Here is an 18,168-nt window from a genome sequence, read left to right on the forward strand (position 1 = left end):
AAGATGGTAATGCCAAGGAAACATGACCTACAATCCATCCTTGCACTCCAGCCTGGGCGACAGAGCGAGACTCCGTCTCAAAAAAAAAAAAAAAAAAAAGAAAAGAAAAAAAAAACATTCAGCATGTACCTTGTTTGTCCTACACTAACTATATCACTGGCTAAACAAACAGTAGAGAAAGTCAATGTTCTCTTTATAGAAAAATTCCAGCAAATGAATAAAAAAGAAATCATACAAATATACCATAATGATGATGCAATCCCTAGTAAATCATGGATCTAGGCATTTTGCATCAACTGGGGCAATAATTTCAAAAACAGAATTATGTCTCTCTTGAGGAAGAATACCCCACTACCTAGGATATGGTCTTGTCAGAAAAGGTGCTGAGGAGGTTCTTCAAACTGGTTAAGTCTCTGTATTCAATTCCCAGTTTACAGGAAATATGGATTATGGAAGAACACATTAACCTACATTTCATGAACGTAATCAACAAAATCCAGATTCTGCGAAAATTCTACAAAATAAATGATCTGTTTTTTTTTCTTTTTCTGTCTTTTTTGTTTGTTTGCTTGAGATGGAGTTTCGTTCTTGTTGCCCAGGCTGGAGTGCAATGGTGCTGTCTCGGCTCACTGCAAGCTCCACCTCCCGGATTCAAGAGATTCTCCTGCCTCAGCCTCCCAAGTAGCTGGGATTACAGGCACCCGCCACCAAGCCTGGCTAATTTTTTTGTATTTTTAGTAGAGATGGGGTTTCACCATGTTGGTCATGCTAGTCTTGAACTCCTGACCTCACGTGATCTGCCTGCCTCAGCTTCCCAAAGTGCTAAGATCACAGGCATCAGCCACCACACCCAGCCTGGTTTTTTCAACACATAAATTTTAAAAGGGAGAGAGATGTCTTTGTATTGGACGTCAGGTGCTATGTTTCGGGCACCTGAAGATTATAAGATACTCAAAAAATTCCATTAAAAGAAAAGCAAAACTGAACTGTAATATTTAGGGATGCATACCTGGGTAATAAAACAATATAGAAAAACAAGAAAGTAACTGCATAAAAATCAGAATAGTGGTAATTACTCTTAAGGGGAAGAGAAAGAGTTGTGTTTGGAAGACGGTAGTGCATCATACAAACAAATTTCTCAAGCTCTTCTCATTCTCAACAATGGTATAGTATGATTAAATGGACTATGCAGAGCCAAATGTAGAAAGAAAAATAATACAACTCAAATAAAATGGTCAGGTGCAGTGGTTCACGCCTGTAATCCCAGTAATTTGGGAGGCTGAGGTGTGTGGGATTGCTTGAGCACAGGCGTTCTAGACCAGCCTGGGCAACATGGTGAGACCTCATCTCTGAAAAAAAAAAAAAAAAAAAAATGAAAAAATTAGCCAGGCTTCATAGTGCATGTCTTTGGTCCCATCTAGTTGTAGGCAGAGGTGGGAGGATATTTTGAGCCCAAGAGTTGAGGCTGCAGTGAGCTAAGGTGGCACCACTGCACGCCAGGCAGGATGATAAAGCAAGGACCTGTCTCACAAAAAAAAAAAAAAAAAAAAAAAAAAAAATTCTATCACTTTTAATTACATTTGAAACTTTATGAAATGCTTCCATAAGCAAAGACCAGGTACCAGGTTTGCAGATAGTGAAGTACAGCTCGTGCGAAGCACTTTGTGAGCACATGCTTGAAATAACTGCTTGTATGACTGCAAACTGCTGAATTGAATTTAATGCTCAAAAAGAAAAATAACATTTGATGTCTCTAGAATACATATATTGCCAGAGATTACCTTATTCCTTGCAGTTCCCCTTACTGTGCTCTACTTCACTATCCTAGTATATTTTAAACATTTTGCTAGCCACACCAAATTATTCCAACTACCTTTCAATTGTTGGTGCCCATCAGGATTTTGCTCTCTGGTCTCTTTACTTCTCAGTTTGGCACTCCTTTGTGGGATTCAACTATTAACCGTAATGCTCTTTACTTGCAAAATTAGAACCTCCACTGAAGTCTTTTTTTTTATTTTATAGCTCCAACTGTCTATGGAGCATCTAAATCTGGATATCCCATGGGAAGTTCAAACTCCAAATATCCAAGAGAGATCCATTAATATTCCCTTGTGCTGACCTATAACACTGAATCACATGCAGTAGTATTTAGTTGATTCTACCGCTTAACTGTCAAACAAATTTGTCCAGTTTTATCCAACCCTCCTATTATTGGCCTTCTTTATCTTTCACCAAGACAAGGCAAATTACCTAATTTCTCTTGGCCAGCCTCTCTTGCTCCAGCCAAAATTGTCCTTTGGTTGGAGCAATTTGAGCAAAACTCAAACTGTTTAACTGCCTTGATTCTATACCTCGCATTTGCAAATCAAAGTATTTTTGTATTGGACATCCATTTCCTTATTTGTAAGGCAGGATAATACATATTTCATGAGATTGTAGAAAGTTCTATCATAAGAAATGCAACAGTAATATAATATAGCAATTAATAAATGCCCATTTACTTCTTCTCACCATTATCTCACTGGGGAATATTATAAAAACTATCATATATGGTGCTAAGGGTTATATGTTGATTAAATCATTTAATCTTCACAACAGCTTTATGAGGTAAGTATCACTGTTACCATTCCAACTTTAGAAATGAGGCAAACAGAGGCTGCCTGTCTTGTCTAAGATCACACATCAAGACAAAGGCAACACTGAATCTTAGATTTAGGTATGCCTGAGTCCAGATTGTGATAACCAACAAACTATACCAACTCTCAAACATATTAAATTCTCATTACAATGGAATTAACTTCATTACCTTCAAACTGTTGAACCAAGATTTTAAATAAAAGAAAATATTAATAGAAGATTAAAGAAATGTACAGTGTAGCTATATATCAATGTGAATGTGATGATAAATGAACAGTGCAATCAAAATATTTTTAAAATACACATTTTCAACTAAACACAGTTTTATATAACTTAAAATGCAATGCAGCTTTTCTTATTGGTAGGCCATCCTCCAAGCCCTAATCCTTGTCTCACTGTTCCCTATAATACTTTGCAGGTGCTTCTGCAGTTTGCTGTGCTTCTGCAGTTTGTTTTCCTTCCTGTCAAGAAATCACAGCATCAAAAATATGCAAAAAGCTCTACCTTTTTACATATTTTGTGGTTAGCCAACAAACTAATATGAGCTCAGTCGACAATGTTTCAACTTCCTTAATACTGCACAACTGCAATGCATTTTTGCCGCTTTAGAGTGCTGCAAAAACATCTATGACATCTGCATTTCTAAAACCATAGCAATTTGTTTCTGAAACATATTTTTAAGACTGTTCTTAAAACCATATAGTAATTTATACCTGTCTAAAAAATTTCTTATTTTCATAGATAACATTTGCAGTCTTCAGAGAAATGACATTTAGATTTTCTTGGGTCTATTCAGGACCCAATCTTTTAAACCATTTCACTACAAATAAAAGTCTGCTTTGTTATTTATTAAGAAAAAGAAAATATGGAAGAAGCCAATTAAAATTTATTGCATAGGATAGTGTTTCCAAACATGCTTTAAAGACAGAAACTCTTACTAAAAACAATTAAGTGAACTGTGATATATACAACAGATTAGATGGGACAACTCTGATAGAAGCCAAGATAGAAAACACAGAGCCCCATCAGCCTGACTTTTCATTATTCATAATGAGGTAGGAGGTGGAATGTGACTCTGGACCAGACTGAAGACTGACAGAAACAAGGAAGAGACATCGAAAGCTCCTCTCCACAAGACACACCCACCAGCACCATGACAGTTTACCATTGCCATGGCTACACCCAGAAGTTACCATCCCTTTCCATGGCAATGACCCAGAAGTTACCTCCTGTTTTCTAGAAATTTCTGAATAGCCTGCCCCTGAATTTGCACATAATTAAAAGTGGTATAATCATGGCTGCAGAACTGCCCCTGAGCTGCTATTCACGACACACTGCCCAGGGTGTACCCCTGCTCTGAAGGAGAAGTCACAGAGCTGTAACACCCCTGCCTCAATAAAGCCGCTTTTTTCTACCATCAGCTCACTCTTTAATTCCTTCCTGAGCCAACTTTCTCCGGCTAAACCCCAATGTTGGGATTCACCTGCCCTGTAACAATTTCACCATAAAAGTCAATAAGGCTTCATGATGCAACCCAAAATGTCTATTAAACATCCAGAATCCTTACAGAAACAGAAGGCCACACTAACATGAGGCCAACACCCCTATATAAAAATGATACAATGGGGCCGGGCGCGGTGGCTCAAGCCTGTAATCCCAGCACTTTGGGAGGCTGAGGCGGGTGGATCACGAGGTCAGGAGATCGAGACCATCCTGGCTAACCCGCTGAAACCCCGTCTCTACTAAAAAATACAAAAAATTAGCCAGGCGAGGTGGCGGGCGCCTGTAGTCCCAGCTACTCGGGAGGCAGAGGCAGGAGAATGGCATAAACCCGGGAGGCGGAGCTTGCAGTGAGCTGAGATCCAGCCACTGCACTCCAGCCTGGGCAACAGAGCAAGACTCCGTCTCAAAAAAAAAAAAAAAAAAAGATACAATGGATCTTATTTTTATCATTAATGTTGTGCGTCTTAAACATATGGAGTTAACTTATAATTCCTCTGAATAAGAATAAAATTCTCAAAGTTTATATCCAAAATTTATAAAACATAATACCATTCCCTTGATTCTTACAATTTCACCACTCTCCCAAATTAAGTCTCATATTGATTGAAGAATCATGACAGTTTATTAAGTGATCCTATCAACAAGTTATTTACATGCCATCTGATTAGTGCCATACCAATGTGATACAACCTAAAACACATGTGCTTCCTGAATCCCATAAACTTAAAATGTGAAATCACCAATGTGCACAGAGAAGCCTGAAATTACATAAACCCAACTTGAGTAAAATGTAGTACACATATACTTTGATACACTTTTTTATATCTATATAAAATCTCCAAGTACTCCCTGGAGACTCCCTCAAGACCTGTGAACTATGTGGCTGGCGTTTATGAACTGAGCCTATTTTCAAACTTTTAGATTTTTCTTTTTACACAGATATCCTCAAAAGAAAGAGAAACACCAGAAAATGTGAATGGCTTCTACACAAATGAAGCCAGGTTTTCCAAAATAATTCATCAAAGATTTAAAATTATCTAAGAGGAGATGCTAGTTGAATTTTACTAAACAAAGCTTCTATTAGTCACTGTTTTCCTCCACTTCAATTAGTAACAGAAATTAAGGCATGTAATGGTTATTTCTCTACTTTCTAAACTGATGTAATGTCATTTCAAAGAAAAGCAAAAACAATTCTACTTGAATTCCAGAATTGCATGTCTCTTGTTTCAACAATGTAGTACTTAATTTGAGACAATAACAATGGGTAATAATCCAATAATTAAATATATTTTTCTACAACATAGAGAACAACACTGCAACTATTGTTTACATCAGTTACAGGAAAACTATAGTAAATGGTTACATTGTTCTAGTAACCAAATACATTTGTTGCCACTGTTTCCAAATAATTAACAGGAAGTTCATCCAACACTATAGTGGGGGCTATTGATCATATTTTTGGACAACCAGAATCCGAACACCCTTCCCATCAGTGTAAAGTTCGGTGACAGGCAAAGTACTCACTCACTGCAGAAACCTAAGAACAGGTATTTCTTCTCTCTGCCCAGCTGAGCACTAGGGTTTGGCCACTTTAATTATAACCTCCTACTCAGGGTTTTAAAGTTAGAGGGAGGGAGTTAAGGACCTAGGCAGAACTGACAAATTAATCACAATAGCAATGGCAAGTGTCTAGCAGTGATTGTGCCTCATTATTCCTTCAATCATTCATTTAACACTTATTTACTGAACACCTACCACGTGCTTTTCATGTATCCACTTGTTCAACAATTTCACTAAAAATATATTACGTGCCTTTATTCTAGGTCCTAGTATCGAGTCCAGTACCAGCAGAAATATCTCAAGCAGACTCTTCCAGTAATCCTTGCTGTCTGTCATCCTGAGGTCCCCGGCATTGCCAGAACTTGATTTCCAGTTTTCTCATCAATTCTGCTAGCCAAAATCCTTTATTCAACAAATTATTTCCTGCTTAACTGGCTATAGACTGTTTCTGGGCTTGAGATCATTAACCTAATCCATATATACCTATCAAGATTTATACTAGATACTTCATTTATGCACTCCTTCCATTTGATTAAAATTTCATAGCACTGATGTCACTTGATAGCTCACAAATATCTAGAATATATGATAATATTTGGTCTCCAGAATAAATTCTACAAAGTGGTAATCATAGTACCAGTTCAGTACATCTGAAAGGCAATACCTGAGGTTACATAGGGGACAAGATCCAGGCTAAGGTAGCAGTCCAGGACTCAGAACAGTCAGTCCTTGGCCCTGTATGCTCCCCTCCATGTCCAGTCCTGCCCTTTTGTTCTTGGAGCTATAAATCACACTTTAGTATTTTTCCCATCTCTTCTACATTTACAAATCAAAATCATCTCAAGCCATAACAACTTGCCTCCGATCTTTACTTCTAATTTCTGCCTTCTCTACCCTGATAAAAAGCTTTCATTTATTTTGAAACATTTTTCACATATCCACTTCAATATAATGGAAGAAAGGAACAGCAAATGACAACGTCATATCATTTGATTCCCTGGTACAAGAACCATTTAAATTTTGAAATGGATTATTCTAACGGATTTCAAAATTATTTTAGTAGCAGAATTATTTCAGAAATAAATCAGAGGAAAACTTAAGCAGAACCCCCCCCTCCCACACACACACACACAGATAACTGTATAAAACTGACAAAAAAATGTTGCTACAATTAGTGAAGACTAGAGAAGGTATGGAAAGCATTCAAGATTGGCTTCTTCATCCCTTCATCTTCTTTACCCATCATGGTTACATCTCAAGGAACAAAGGATTTAAAAGTGACACATGCACATGTATATTCATTGCAGCACTATTCACAATAGCAAAGAAGTAGAATTAACCCAAATGCCCATCAACGACAGACTGGATAAAGAAAATGTGGATTTAAAAGTGACACATGCACACATATGTTCATTGCAGCACTATTCACAATAGCAAAGATGTAGAATTAACCCAAATGCCCATCAATGATTGACTGGATAAAGAAAATGTGGTGCATATACACCATGGAATACTATGCAGCCATAAAAAAGGAACAAAATCATGTCCTTTGCAGGGCATGGATGAAGCTGGAAGCCATTATCCTCAGCAAACTAACACAGGAACAGAAAATCAACCACCACATGTTCTCACTTATAAGTGGGAGCTGAACCATAAGAACACATGGACACAGGGAGGGGAACAACACACACTAGGGCCTGTCGAGGGAGGGCAGGGGGTGCAGAGCATTAGGGAAAAGAGCTAATGCATGCTGAGCTTACTGCCTAAGTGATGGATTGATAGGTGCAGCAAACTACCATGGCACACATTTACCTACATAACAAACCTGCACATCCTCCACATGTACCCCAGAATCTAAAAAATAAAATACAATAAAAGTAACTGGATTTCAGCAAAGGAGAGGTAAACACAAGCCTCAGTACACACCAGATCAAGATAAGGGGTCATAAATACCTAATGTAAACTGAAAGCATGGCCCGCTACCTTGGTAATGAATTTGTCCAAACTGCAAGTGTTTACACCCTGACGCCAGTCCTTGAGATTAAGTCTTATAACAATGGTTTATGTTTCATGGTATCAACTTCTACGGTGCTAACCATGCAGACACTCAGAGAATCAGTACATACATTTTGTACACACCCCAAGTGACTGTCTCAGGTCACATGCCTCCTTTGCAGAAAGGGCTCCTCTAACCTTACAACACTGCTAACAACAGACTCTCTCTGTCACACTTCCTTTATATACTTCCTAGCATTTGGCACCATCTGGTTTCACCTTTCATATTAATTTGTTTACTTACTTATTCATTGCCTCTCCCACTGAAACATATACTGTATGACATGGGGGGAGGAGGGCAGAAAGGGAAGTCTGTCATGTTCACCACTGTAAACCAGGCTTTCAATAAATTTTTGTTGAAGTGGTTGTAGCTCCTGGAATATCGTATTTAAAAAACCAATCACTTCTTTTTTTTTTTTTTTTTTTTTTTTTTTTGAGACGGAGTCTTGCTCTGTCGCCCAGGCTGGAGTGCAGTGGCCGGATCTCAGCTCACTGCAAGCTCCCCCTCCCGGGTTCACGCCATTCTCCTGCCTCAGCCTCCCGAGCAGCTGGGACTACAGGCGCCCGTCACCTCGCCCGGCTAGTTTTTTGTATTTTTTAGTAGAGATGGGGTTTCACCATGTTAGCCAGGATGGTCTCGATCTCCTGACCTTGTGATCCACCCGTCTCGGCCTCCCAAAGTGCTGGGATTACAGGTTTGAGCCACCGCGCCCGGCCCCAATCACTTCTTTAGACAGATAACGCACCTTGCCTTAGACTGAAGGTTCAAGCATATTAAAATTCTGCCCCATGATTTATATGAGGAATTCTAGGCAGAAAGTACTTTAGAGGATATGCAAGAAATGCATAAGAAGTTCTTGTCTCACACAGTTGACTCATCCATTGGCCAAAACAAATTTGTTTAGTACTTTTATATGCTATATGTGATAGAGAGGTGATTTAAAAAATTATTAATCTAGCAGGGGACATATAAGTCAAGCATAAATAACTACAATTAAGTTTAACTGCAACAGATACTCTAAATCAAATGAGATCTAAATCACAGATGGCAATACAACAGTATAAAACATTAATTTTCCCCAAAATAAATCTACAGAGTCAGTGGAGAATCAGCCAAATTCCAAAAGTACTTTTTACGGAACCCAATTTAGAGAAGTGCATGTGAAAGAATGAAAATCCAAGAAAGAAAATCTGGTTTTTTAAAAGAAGAGACATAAAAAGATATAATGTTTTAAAAAATAATACTAACATGTTAATGATGTGATAAAATACCAATAAATCAATGAAATAAAACAGGCAAAACTTTTCAAACTGCAAGTCAAAATCCATTAGTGGATCAGGAAATCAATTTCATAGTTATCACCAGATTTGTTTTTTAATGGATTGGAGTAAAAGAGAAATTATCAGAGCATAACAAACCTATTAGGTGTAAGTGTTATTTGATGAATATGTTGTTTCATATGTGTGTGAAAATGCAGTTGGTGCATTAGGTTACAAAGTAAAATGTACTTCTTACTTTGGGAAGCACTTTAATCACTTTGTAAAAAGAACAGAGTTTGGGAACTGAAATATGATTAGAGTGCTATTTCAAAGCTATCAGGAAAAAGAGAACTATTCAGTTAAAAGCATTGAGACGCTGGCTAACAGTACAAAATAATAACCACAAAATTAGTTCCTTCTGACATACAAAACATAAAACTGTATTATAAATGGGTTAAAAAGTGAAAAGTGGAAAAGTATGCAAATAATAGCAGGAAACACATAATGAAACTTCTTCACAATTAAAAAACACCACATAAAACTTTAAAGACAAGTGGGAAAAAATATTTGCAACTTCTATAAAAAGTAAAAATTCAGTAACCAAAATTTACGCCTACCTCATTGTTTTGAATCATTTAAATTAATTCAAAACATAAAATATAGGCCTACTATGTGGGTCAGGGGAAGGGGCCAACTGTCAAGATGTTTTGAAGGGCAATCTGGAAGTATATGATAAAATAAAGATATACATAGTTTCTCACTGAGCAATTCTACTTTGTGATAGTTATAGAGAAAACATTCACAATTATGCCCAGAGAGATATATGTAGTGTGTCCCTTAATACATGGTTTTTAGCAAAAATATATTAGCCAACTAGGGTCCATTAGGAAAAAAACTTGTAAGTAAGCTGGTGTATTTATACTGTGCATACAAGTTAAGAAAAAAAAAAGCTAGATTCATATGCAATATGACTAGATCTCCAAAAACTAATGTTGAATGACAAAAATCAATTTTCAGAACAATATATATGGACTAATACCACTAAAACTAAAGAATACAAACAATACTACACAGTTTTTATAGATGCACACATACACACACACCCACACTCAGCATGGGAAAGAAACACATTGAACAGAGTTTACCATTGGAAAAGAGGAGAGAGAACAGAGATAGAAATGGCGGTAATTCAATGAGACTTGAACCTCATCAGTCAAGTTTTTTATTTCACCTCCTAAAGTTCTATTTGGACATTTTTCAAACCTGCTTTATCTTTTTAAAAAACAGTATAATATTCATTCTCATGTTTTAAATATTTCTTTTATTTCTCTACCTAGTATTTCTATAATCTGAAGCTCTAGAATGTCTAATCCTACCTCTGCTTAGCTCTGTTAGGGACTGTGTGTTTGTTTTTTATATTTTTGTTTTGTAATATGTTGAGACATGTAACAGTAGGGATTATGTCACCAGGATGGACAACACATTCCTCCACAGAGGTTTTTAATTGCTTCCCTGTGGAAGTACTACCTGGCAGGGTCATTTTTGTGTTATTTCTCAGCTGGGAGGCTCCTGTACAGTATAATGCTAGTAATGTAAATTTGCAATTTAAACTGTGTTGAGGACACGCCCATGTCTTTAAATAATAAGGGAAATCTTTGGGGGTTTGGAGGTTTCTTGTTTTAAAATTATTTTTATCCATATTATTTTTAGTTAGCAGATAGCACTGGAAATCTTTTGGTTTAAATGCCTAACAAAACTTTAAAAGAAAGAAGTCAACTTGTCATCTTGTGCTGTTTGCTGATTTTCTTCCCTAAATCAAACCTTTCCCCCTACATTTACAGCCTAGGAATGATAGCTTTCTGCAGGTTTTCAGGTCCAGCTTTCCTCCTTGCATGAACTCAAGGCCTTGTTTTTTATATTTTTGTAGCTCTTAAAACTCAAGTATCTTGGCAACAAACACAGGAAACCTAACACAATATTCAGTTAACGGGCTTCATGCCCTGATCACCAATTTTCATCAGTAGAAACTTCTTTACTTCTGTGTAGATAGCCATATATTTAAAAGAATGTTTAGGTGTGGCAGGAGGGTTTTCAGATTCTCTAATTTACTCTAATGCTGAAAATAACGTTTTAATATTTTCAAAACGGAACTCATTTTTACTTACACAACTAAAAATTAACAAAAATACAGTAAATACATATCAGAGAAGCAGGAACATATGTGCTTCTCTGCTATGTGCTTTATTGAAGATGGGCTCTTGGCTCCATTCTTAAGGAGAGGAAGGATTTGAACACCAGTAGGAGGGAAGGAAGAGACAGGTCCCACTTATAGAGTGTGAGGTCCTGTGCCTGTGATTCAGCACCATCATCTAACTTTATGGTGAGATTCTTTACTAAATGTTAATCACAATATTATTAAATCATGTGTATTCCCACAATAAAGGGATGGGAAACATGTGCAGGGCTCTCATTTTTAACGTGTAGAACAGTGGGGGTAATTTTCAAATAGGGAAAATTTTGTCCCCCAGGGAATGTTTGGCAGTATCTGGAGACATATCCAGCTGTCATAACTTAGCAAGTGCTACTCACATCTAGTGGGCAATGGCTAGGAATGCTGTTAAACAGCCTACAATTCTGCAAACAACCTCCAACAACCAAGAATCATCCAGCCCCAAACATCAATACCTCTGTTAATAAAAACCAAAACAAAAACAAACAAGCACCTGATATAGAACAAAAGTTGATCACAGCCACTGCCACTTGTGTTGCTATGGGTAGATCCCTCTTCCATCTTTGCTTTCTCTGACTCTCTACGAATGTTAGGTCTCAGTTTTTTTCTCTGTACATCAACAGTCTACATATCAGGTTTGATGAGTGCCTTTGAAAAATATTATAACATTTGCAGCACTGGAGTCATGCTAGGATCCTTTCTGCAATGAAGTATTTTCACTTATTTTCTTCTTCTCAATCTTATCAATCACCTGCCCCTAGAATCTGGGTGGTCCTAACCTAGACCTCTTGCTGGCCTAGATTTAGACTATGTGGTTGTCTTTCCTTATCTTGACTAATCTTCCCGAATCTTACATTGTGCCTTAATTTGCACATCTGCACCTCTAATGTCTGCTTATATTACCTCCTTGGCTCACAAGGACTTTGTGGGACAGCTGCTCACATCTCAACATGTAAATAAAATGTGCCACTGGGTCATCACAGGCGAGCTGATTCCAACGTTAACAAGTTGGTCAAGGTAACTGTCAACTGTTTATTTTTATTTCAATGTCTTCCGTTAAATTATAACACATGGATTGAGAAACTAAACACTAACATGCAGAGAGGAAAAAAGCAAAAATAAAAATATATGGTGGTAATACAAATAATATAATGAATTCCAAATACTATGAACATTCAAAAATTAAGTACAGTGATATAAAAATAGTCCATTATGAAAAGCTCTGTTTTAAAACCCCTAAGAGCAGAAAAAAATACTTTTAGTTTCAGTCAATTACTTTCACAAATTTAAGATTAAGCAAGTGCAATTTCTTTTTTTCTGGGGGGCAGGGGAGATGGACTCTTGTTCTGTCACCCAGGCTGGAGTGCAGTGGCGCAATCTCAGCTCACTGCAACCTCCGCCTCCCAGGTTCAAGTGATTCTCCTGCCTCAGCCTCCTAGGTAGAAGGGAATACAGGTGCCTGCCACCACACTTGGCTAATTTTTGTATTTTTGGTAGAGACAGGGTTTCGCTATGTTGGCCAGGCTGGTCTCGAACTCCTGACCTCTGGTGATCGCCTGCCTGGGCCTCCCAAAGTGCTGGGATTGCAGGCAGCAAATGCAACTTATGAAGCAATAGCTTTATTACTAAATAAACCTAGAAATAGCAATAAATCTAGAAAATAGCTTTATTTTCGTAGTTTACTACATCATTCAAAACTAATGTCATTCTTCTTAAAATAAATATAATTGATTTAATAATGCTGTTAAAAGAAACAAGTAACTGGGCATTAAGAAAGGCTGCAAAGCATAATGGTTAACAGCACAGACTGGGCACCAAGCTGCCTGCATTTAAAACTGTAAGCTCCAGCTCAGGAACTGTGATCCTGGTCAGTTCACTTCATCTCTTTGTGCCTCTCCTTCCTCACCTGCAAATTACAAATAATAACAGTACCCAACTCATTGAGCTGTTATAAGAATTAAGTTATTTAGAAATACAAACATGGTACATAGTCAACATCATGAGTTTGTTAAGTAAATAATTAGCAATATTTTAAAAATATTAAAATAAGTAAACAACTAAGCTTTTATGAATCAAAGGCCATGTTTTCATTCTCCCAGACACAAGAATCCATATGTTTTCCAGTCTCAAGAATCTTTGGATAAGTATATATGTAAAGAGCCAGACCAAAGTCCAAAATTTACAATTAACGTATTGTATCTGAATCTCTCTACAAGAAACATTTTATCCTAACAGAGAGGTTAACTTCAACAATGGCCAGAGGGAAAAAGAAAATAATAAGTAACAACATAGAAATGTCGTAACTATTGTTTATAGACAAACACGAATAATAAAATCAATATTGATATATATCAAACAACATTATGAAAATATGAAAACACTCCATTTACAAATAGTAAGTTAAAAATCTTAACAACAGTATGAAGAAAGTCTATAGTTGATAAGGTGAAATTTGATAATCAGGAATTGGAGTTACCTTGTCATATTCAACTAAACTAGACCAGAGACCCGGTAATAAAGAAAAAAAAAAACACACACACTTGGGACACAAAGCACCTGCCTGGGACTAATACTGCAAACCAGCTGCTGAAATGACCTGGTATAACTTTAAAACCAGTTTTACCTAGCAGCTTCTGAAACAAACCACCATGACTCTAAGACTAATTTACCGACCTCCATCACTCACCAGTCAGAGCTTGTAAGCTCCCAAAAACTTTGTTACTGCTAATAATGAGTTTTCTTCCAAAACAATATATAACATTTCTCTCTAATAAAACCTCTAAGCTTCTCTTTGTTTTTCAGTCATACTGAAGACCATTCTACTCTCTGTGTATGCCCTGAACTCCAATTCTGTTCTACCAAACAGAACATTTTGTTTAGAGATTCATCTCGATATTTTTATTTTACATTGACACTAAAAATTATAAATGTATCTTCAAATTTAAATTCCATAGTTCAGTAAAGGTAGCTTCTAAAACCAAACTTTTTGATGGCAAGGCAACTAGAGCAACAACCTACATGGAAATGTAACCGTTCAGTGCCCGACTCTGAGATCTAATGTTTCTAAATTAACGTCAAATCTTTTCTTTTGTCAAAAACAAATCCAAACTTAAATGAAGACATTATTTTTATTATTATTATTATTTGACAGAGTCTCACTCTGTTCCCCAGGCTGGAGTGCAGTGGCTCAACTTCAGCTCACTGAAAACTCCAACTCCTGGGTTCAAGCGATTCTCCTGCCTCAGCCACCCAAGTAGCTGGGACTACAGGCATCCGCTACCATGCCCAGCTAATTTTTGTATTTTCAGTAGTGACAAGGTTTTGCCATGTTGGCCAGGCTGGTCTTGAACTCCTGACATCAAGTGAACCACCCGCCCTGGCCTCTCAAAGTGCTGGGATTACAGATGTGAGCCACCATGCCCAGACTGAAGACATTATTTTATAAAAGACTATTGCAATAGAGAAAAAGCTCCAAACTTAAGATCTGCAAGCCTCCCAAAAGTAAACAGAAAAAGGTTATTTTTTAATATGGGATAAGCAATGAAGCAAGAACTTTTTAGGGAAATTGGGCAAATGAAAGAGTGTACACAGACAGTATGACCGGGCTGCAGTCAGCCAATTCTCAAGATGTTCTTTATTTTAATGCTTGCTCGGACTTAGGGCAAGCCACACTTCACGGGTCTGTAAGGAAGAAAAAGGACAGACTAAAGTTTAATCAAGCCAAGACAGAGGTAAGTAATGGATAAAGGCAAACAATTAGTCTCTTTTTAACAGTGGGAATACGGCTTTAAATAGCACTATTTAGAATAAAAGAATAGGAGTTAAACCCTCCAAACAGGTTAAGTAAGTAAATAACCAGCCTGGTAACAATTAAAAAGTCCATTTTTTTGTTCCTGCCCTGAGCATTGACCGTTTTGTTTCCAGGCCACAGCTGTACTGGTTGAGTAAGGGGTGCCCTGCTGCCGACATTGCCAGCCTGGTTAAAGAATGTGCAAACTGCTTTCTCACATGAGTCTCTTAAAGAAACATTTCATCATAACAGAGGCAACCAACAACTAGAACGTGAAAAAAGTAAAAGAACATAGGAAAATTATAATAATTATTTTTTACAATAATGAACTCCATACATTGGAAACAAACAAAACTCCATACATTTGGGAACAAACAAAAGCTGTACAAAGTTACAAAAATGCTCCCTCAAAAAGCTCAATGCAAACATTCCATTCCTATCAGATTTGGAAACAGGTACGCACACACACACTTTCTATTCATATTAAACAGAAATAGAGAAACAGTTCATAAGACTAGAGGATAGTAAAAAACTAGATGTGTATTTGGAAAAACCTAACTATTGATTTAATAGCTAGGTTTGTGATGTTTTAAATTCTAATTATACAATTTTAATATTGTTCCTAAACCAGATTGATCACTCTTAGGAATTTAAAAGACTGAGATTACTTTGGAAACATGGAATCCAAAACTGTGAAAGAAAAAGCAGAGAAAGCAGGGCTGGGTTTAATTTTGGAGTTCCTTTCTTGCTTCTCCTTAGCACAGTGACTCATTTGATATCATCTTTACTTTCTCTGGCTAAAGGTCTTCCAATAGATACACAAATTCTCTTCTTGACCTACAGTGATGTAATGGATGTACCAGCAGGAATTAATGAAAACATAAGAGTATCTGCAAATCAAAATTGATTCTCCCTTTTCTCAGGTATCCATTTTCTGGGGAGCCATTCTTAGCCCTAGCATGTCTGGAATATTTTCCTCCTTTGTGCGCCCCCAGTAAAACATCCTCACCACATGAGATTCCCAGCACACTACTGGTATGTTTTTCCCACCAGGCCAGGAACAGGGATTACCACTTCACAAAGCAAAAAGCAGCAGCTTTGTTTAAGAAAAATTGCTTAAACTCTTATTTTGGAATTGCCTTATTTGAAACAAGATACATTTACCAGTCAGTGATATGTTATGACTCTCCCAGGAAAAGTTATTTGCCATCATTTCTTCTCCGAGAGGTAGACTTGTAAAAGGCAAATCTATAAGAGAAAGAACACGTGATTACACACTCTTACCAAAAGTAAATGACTATCTAAAAACTACTTTGCAACAGCTAAAATACTGTTGAGAACTATTAATGAAAAACCGTGTTTTCAGAAAGCTCAAAGTCTTATATACTTCAAAGACATTTAGAGATATATTAGACTATTAAATGTGAAAAAAATTTCTGATTTTTTTTTCTTTTTTAACCTAAAAATCCCTACTGACTTACATCAGATGGCTTTTTTTTTTAAATAACGCCTTCCATTTTTATTACACTATTATAGTTTCTTTACAAAACATAAATAAACTGAAGATAACAAAGAATTATATGAGAGAGCCAGAAAATGGAAAGACATGAAGAGGCAGAGAGAGAAGATGAAAGAAGAGTGACAGGCAGACCTTAATAGAGGGAATTAAAAAAAAAAATGGGCATCAAGGAACAGAGAAGATAAAATGGCTGACAGGCCACTTTGGGTTGCTATTTGTTTTCCAGCTACGGTTACCAAGAGGCATGCTCTCTATCACCTGACTTTCAGTTTCCTCTGCCTCTGTCACTTCTCTCTCCTTTTGAACTTTCATTAAAGAAACAAGGTTTCTATTTCCACCTCTCTCACTCTCCTCGAAGCTACTTTATTTATTTTATTTTATTTTTATTTTTTATTTATTTTTGAGACACAGTCTCACTCTGTCGCCCAGGCTGGAGTGCAGCGGCGTGGTCTCAGATCTCTGCAACCTCCGCCTCCACAGTTTAAGCGATTCTCCTACCTCAGCCTCCTGAGTAGCTGGGACTATAGGCGCCCGCCACCACGCCCAACTAATTTTTGTATTTTTAGTAGAGACAGGGTTTCACCATGTTGGCCAGGATGGTCTCAATCTCTTAACCTCATGATCTGCCTGCCTCGGCTTCCCAAAGCACTGGGATTACAGACGTAAGCCACCGCTCCCAGCTGACAACATGGCCTACTGTTCCTTTTATTTTACAGTACCAGACTTTACCTTCCAGGAAACCATTCAAATATATCAAACAAGTCAGAGAAGGTGGAAAAAAGGCTTATTATTATAAATTTGGCAGCATTATTTAAATTAAATCCCATTCAATTTAAATGAAACCTGAGCCATTTTTATTGCACTTTTTAAAAATAATCTGTTCAGAAAGTTATTTCTAGTACAATATTAGATTTCCAGTTCTTTCATTTTCTTATATGTGTGAAAAATATAATCAAAGTTGGTGATCCCTTTCGTTACGTTAGCTTTAGAACACGGCTTTTACAATATTGCCTAATAAAATAACGTACCTGGCAGAACCTAACTCTCCAACAGGCTGTGTTCCTAAGGTTTAGTCACCTCTAAAACAGCTTCCGAAGTTTAATGCACTTCCTAAACCACCATAGCACATATATACCTATGTAACAAACCTGCACATTCTGCACATGTATCTCGGAACTTATAATACTTTCAAAAAAGAAGAAAAAAAGTCCTTAAATAACGTATTAAATCAGACTACAATGATTACATAGGAAAATATGTACGGAGTTTCTCACTGGGCTATCAAGTATACAAGACCTTTCCTCCAGTCACATCTAGTATTCATTCATTCATTCACTTATTTATTCATTCATATTCATACCCATATTCTCCCATTCTCCCTCTCCCCCATTACCCTCCCTCTGTCTTTTCCCCCTTCTCTCTCTTTCTCTTCCCTCCCACCCTCCCCAACTCTCTCTCTCTCAGACACACACACACACACACAAACACACACACACACACTGCTTAAAAGAAAGGCTCCCATAAATGTTATTTTCCTAATGAAAATTCCTTGTTTCCATTCTTGGGGCTAGCATACTTAGAAGTTATATTAAAGACAAAATATTTCAGGAAGAT

At 37.1% G+C, this 18,168-nt stretch overlaps 1 protein-coding gene across 2 annotated transcripts in view; it reads right to left on the reverse strand.

Annotated features, from left to right (window-relative positions):
- EMB (embigin) overlaps positions 1 to 18,168 on the reverse strand; it is a 51,421-nt gene that overhangs the window by 21,447 nt on the left and 11,806 nt on the right. The window contains exons 1-2 of one of the 2 annotated variants that reach the window (XM_011973965.1): positions 16,517 to 16,777; positions 16,200 to 16,283 (exon numbers count right to left, since the gene is read on the reverse strand). In XM_011973965.1, the coding sequence (XP_011829355.1) occupies positions 16,200 to 16,248 (49 nt within the window). In that variant the 5' untranslated portion in view covers positions 16,249 to 16,283; positions 16,517 to 16,777. Of the gene's footprint in view, positions 1 to 16,199; positions 16,284 to 16,516; positions 16,778 to 18,168 lie in introns of those variants that run through there. The other variant, XM_011973964.1, reaches the window with a different exon arrangement.

Source organism: Mandrillus leucophaeus, unplaced genomic scaffold (genome assembly GCF_000951045.1).
Source record: "Mandrillus leucophaeus isolate KB7577 unplaced genomic scaffold, Mleu.le_1.0 Scaffold1400, whole genome shotgun sequence".
NCBI lineage: Eukaryota > Metazoa > Chordata > Mammalia > Primates > Cercopithecidae > Mandrillus > Mandrillus leucophaeus.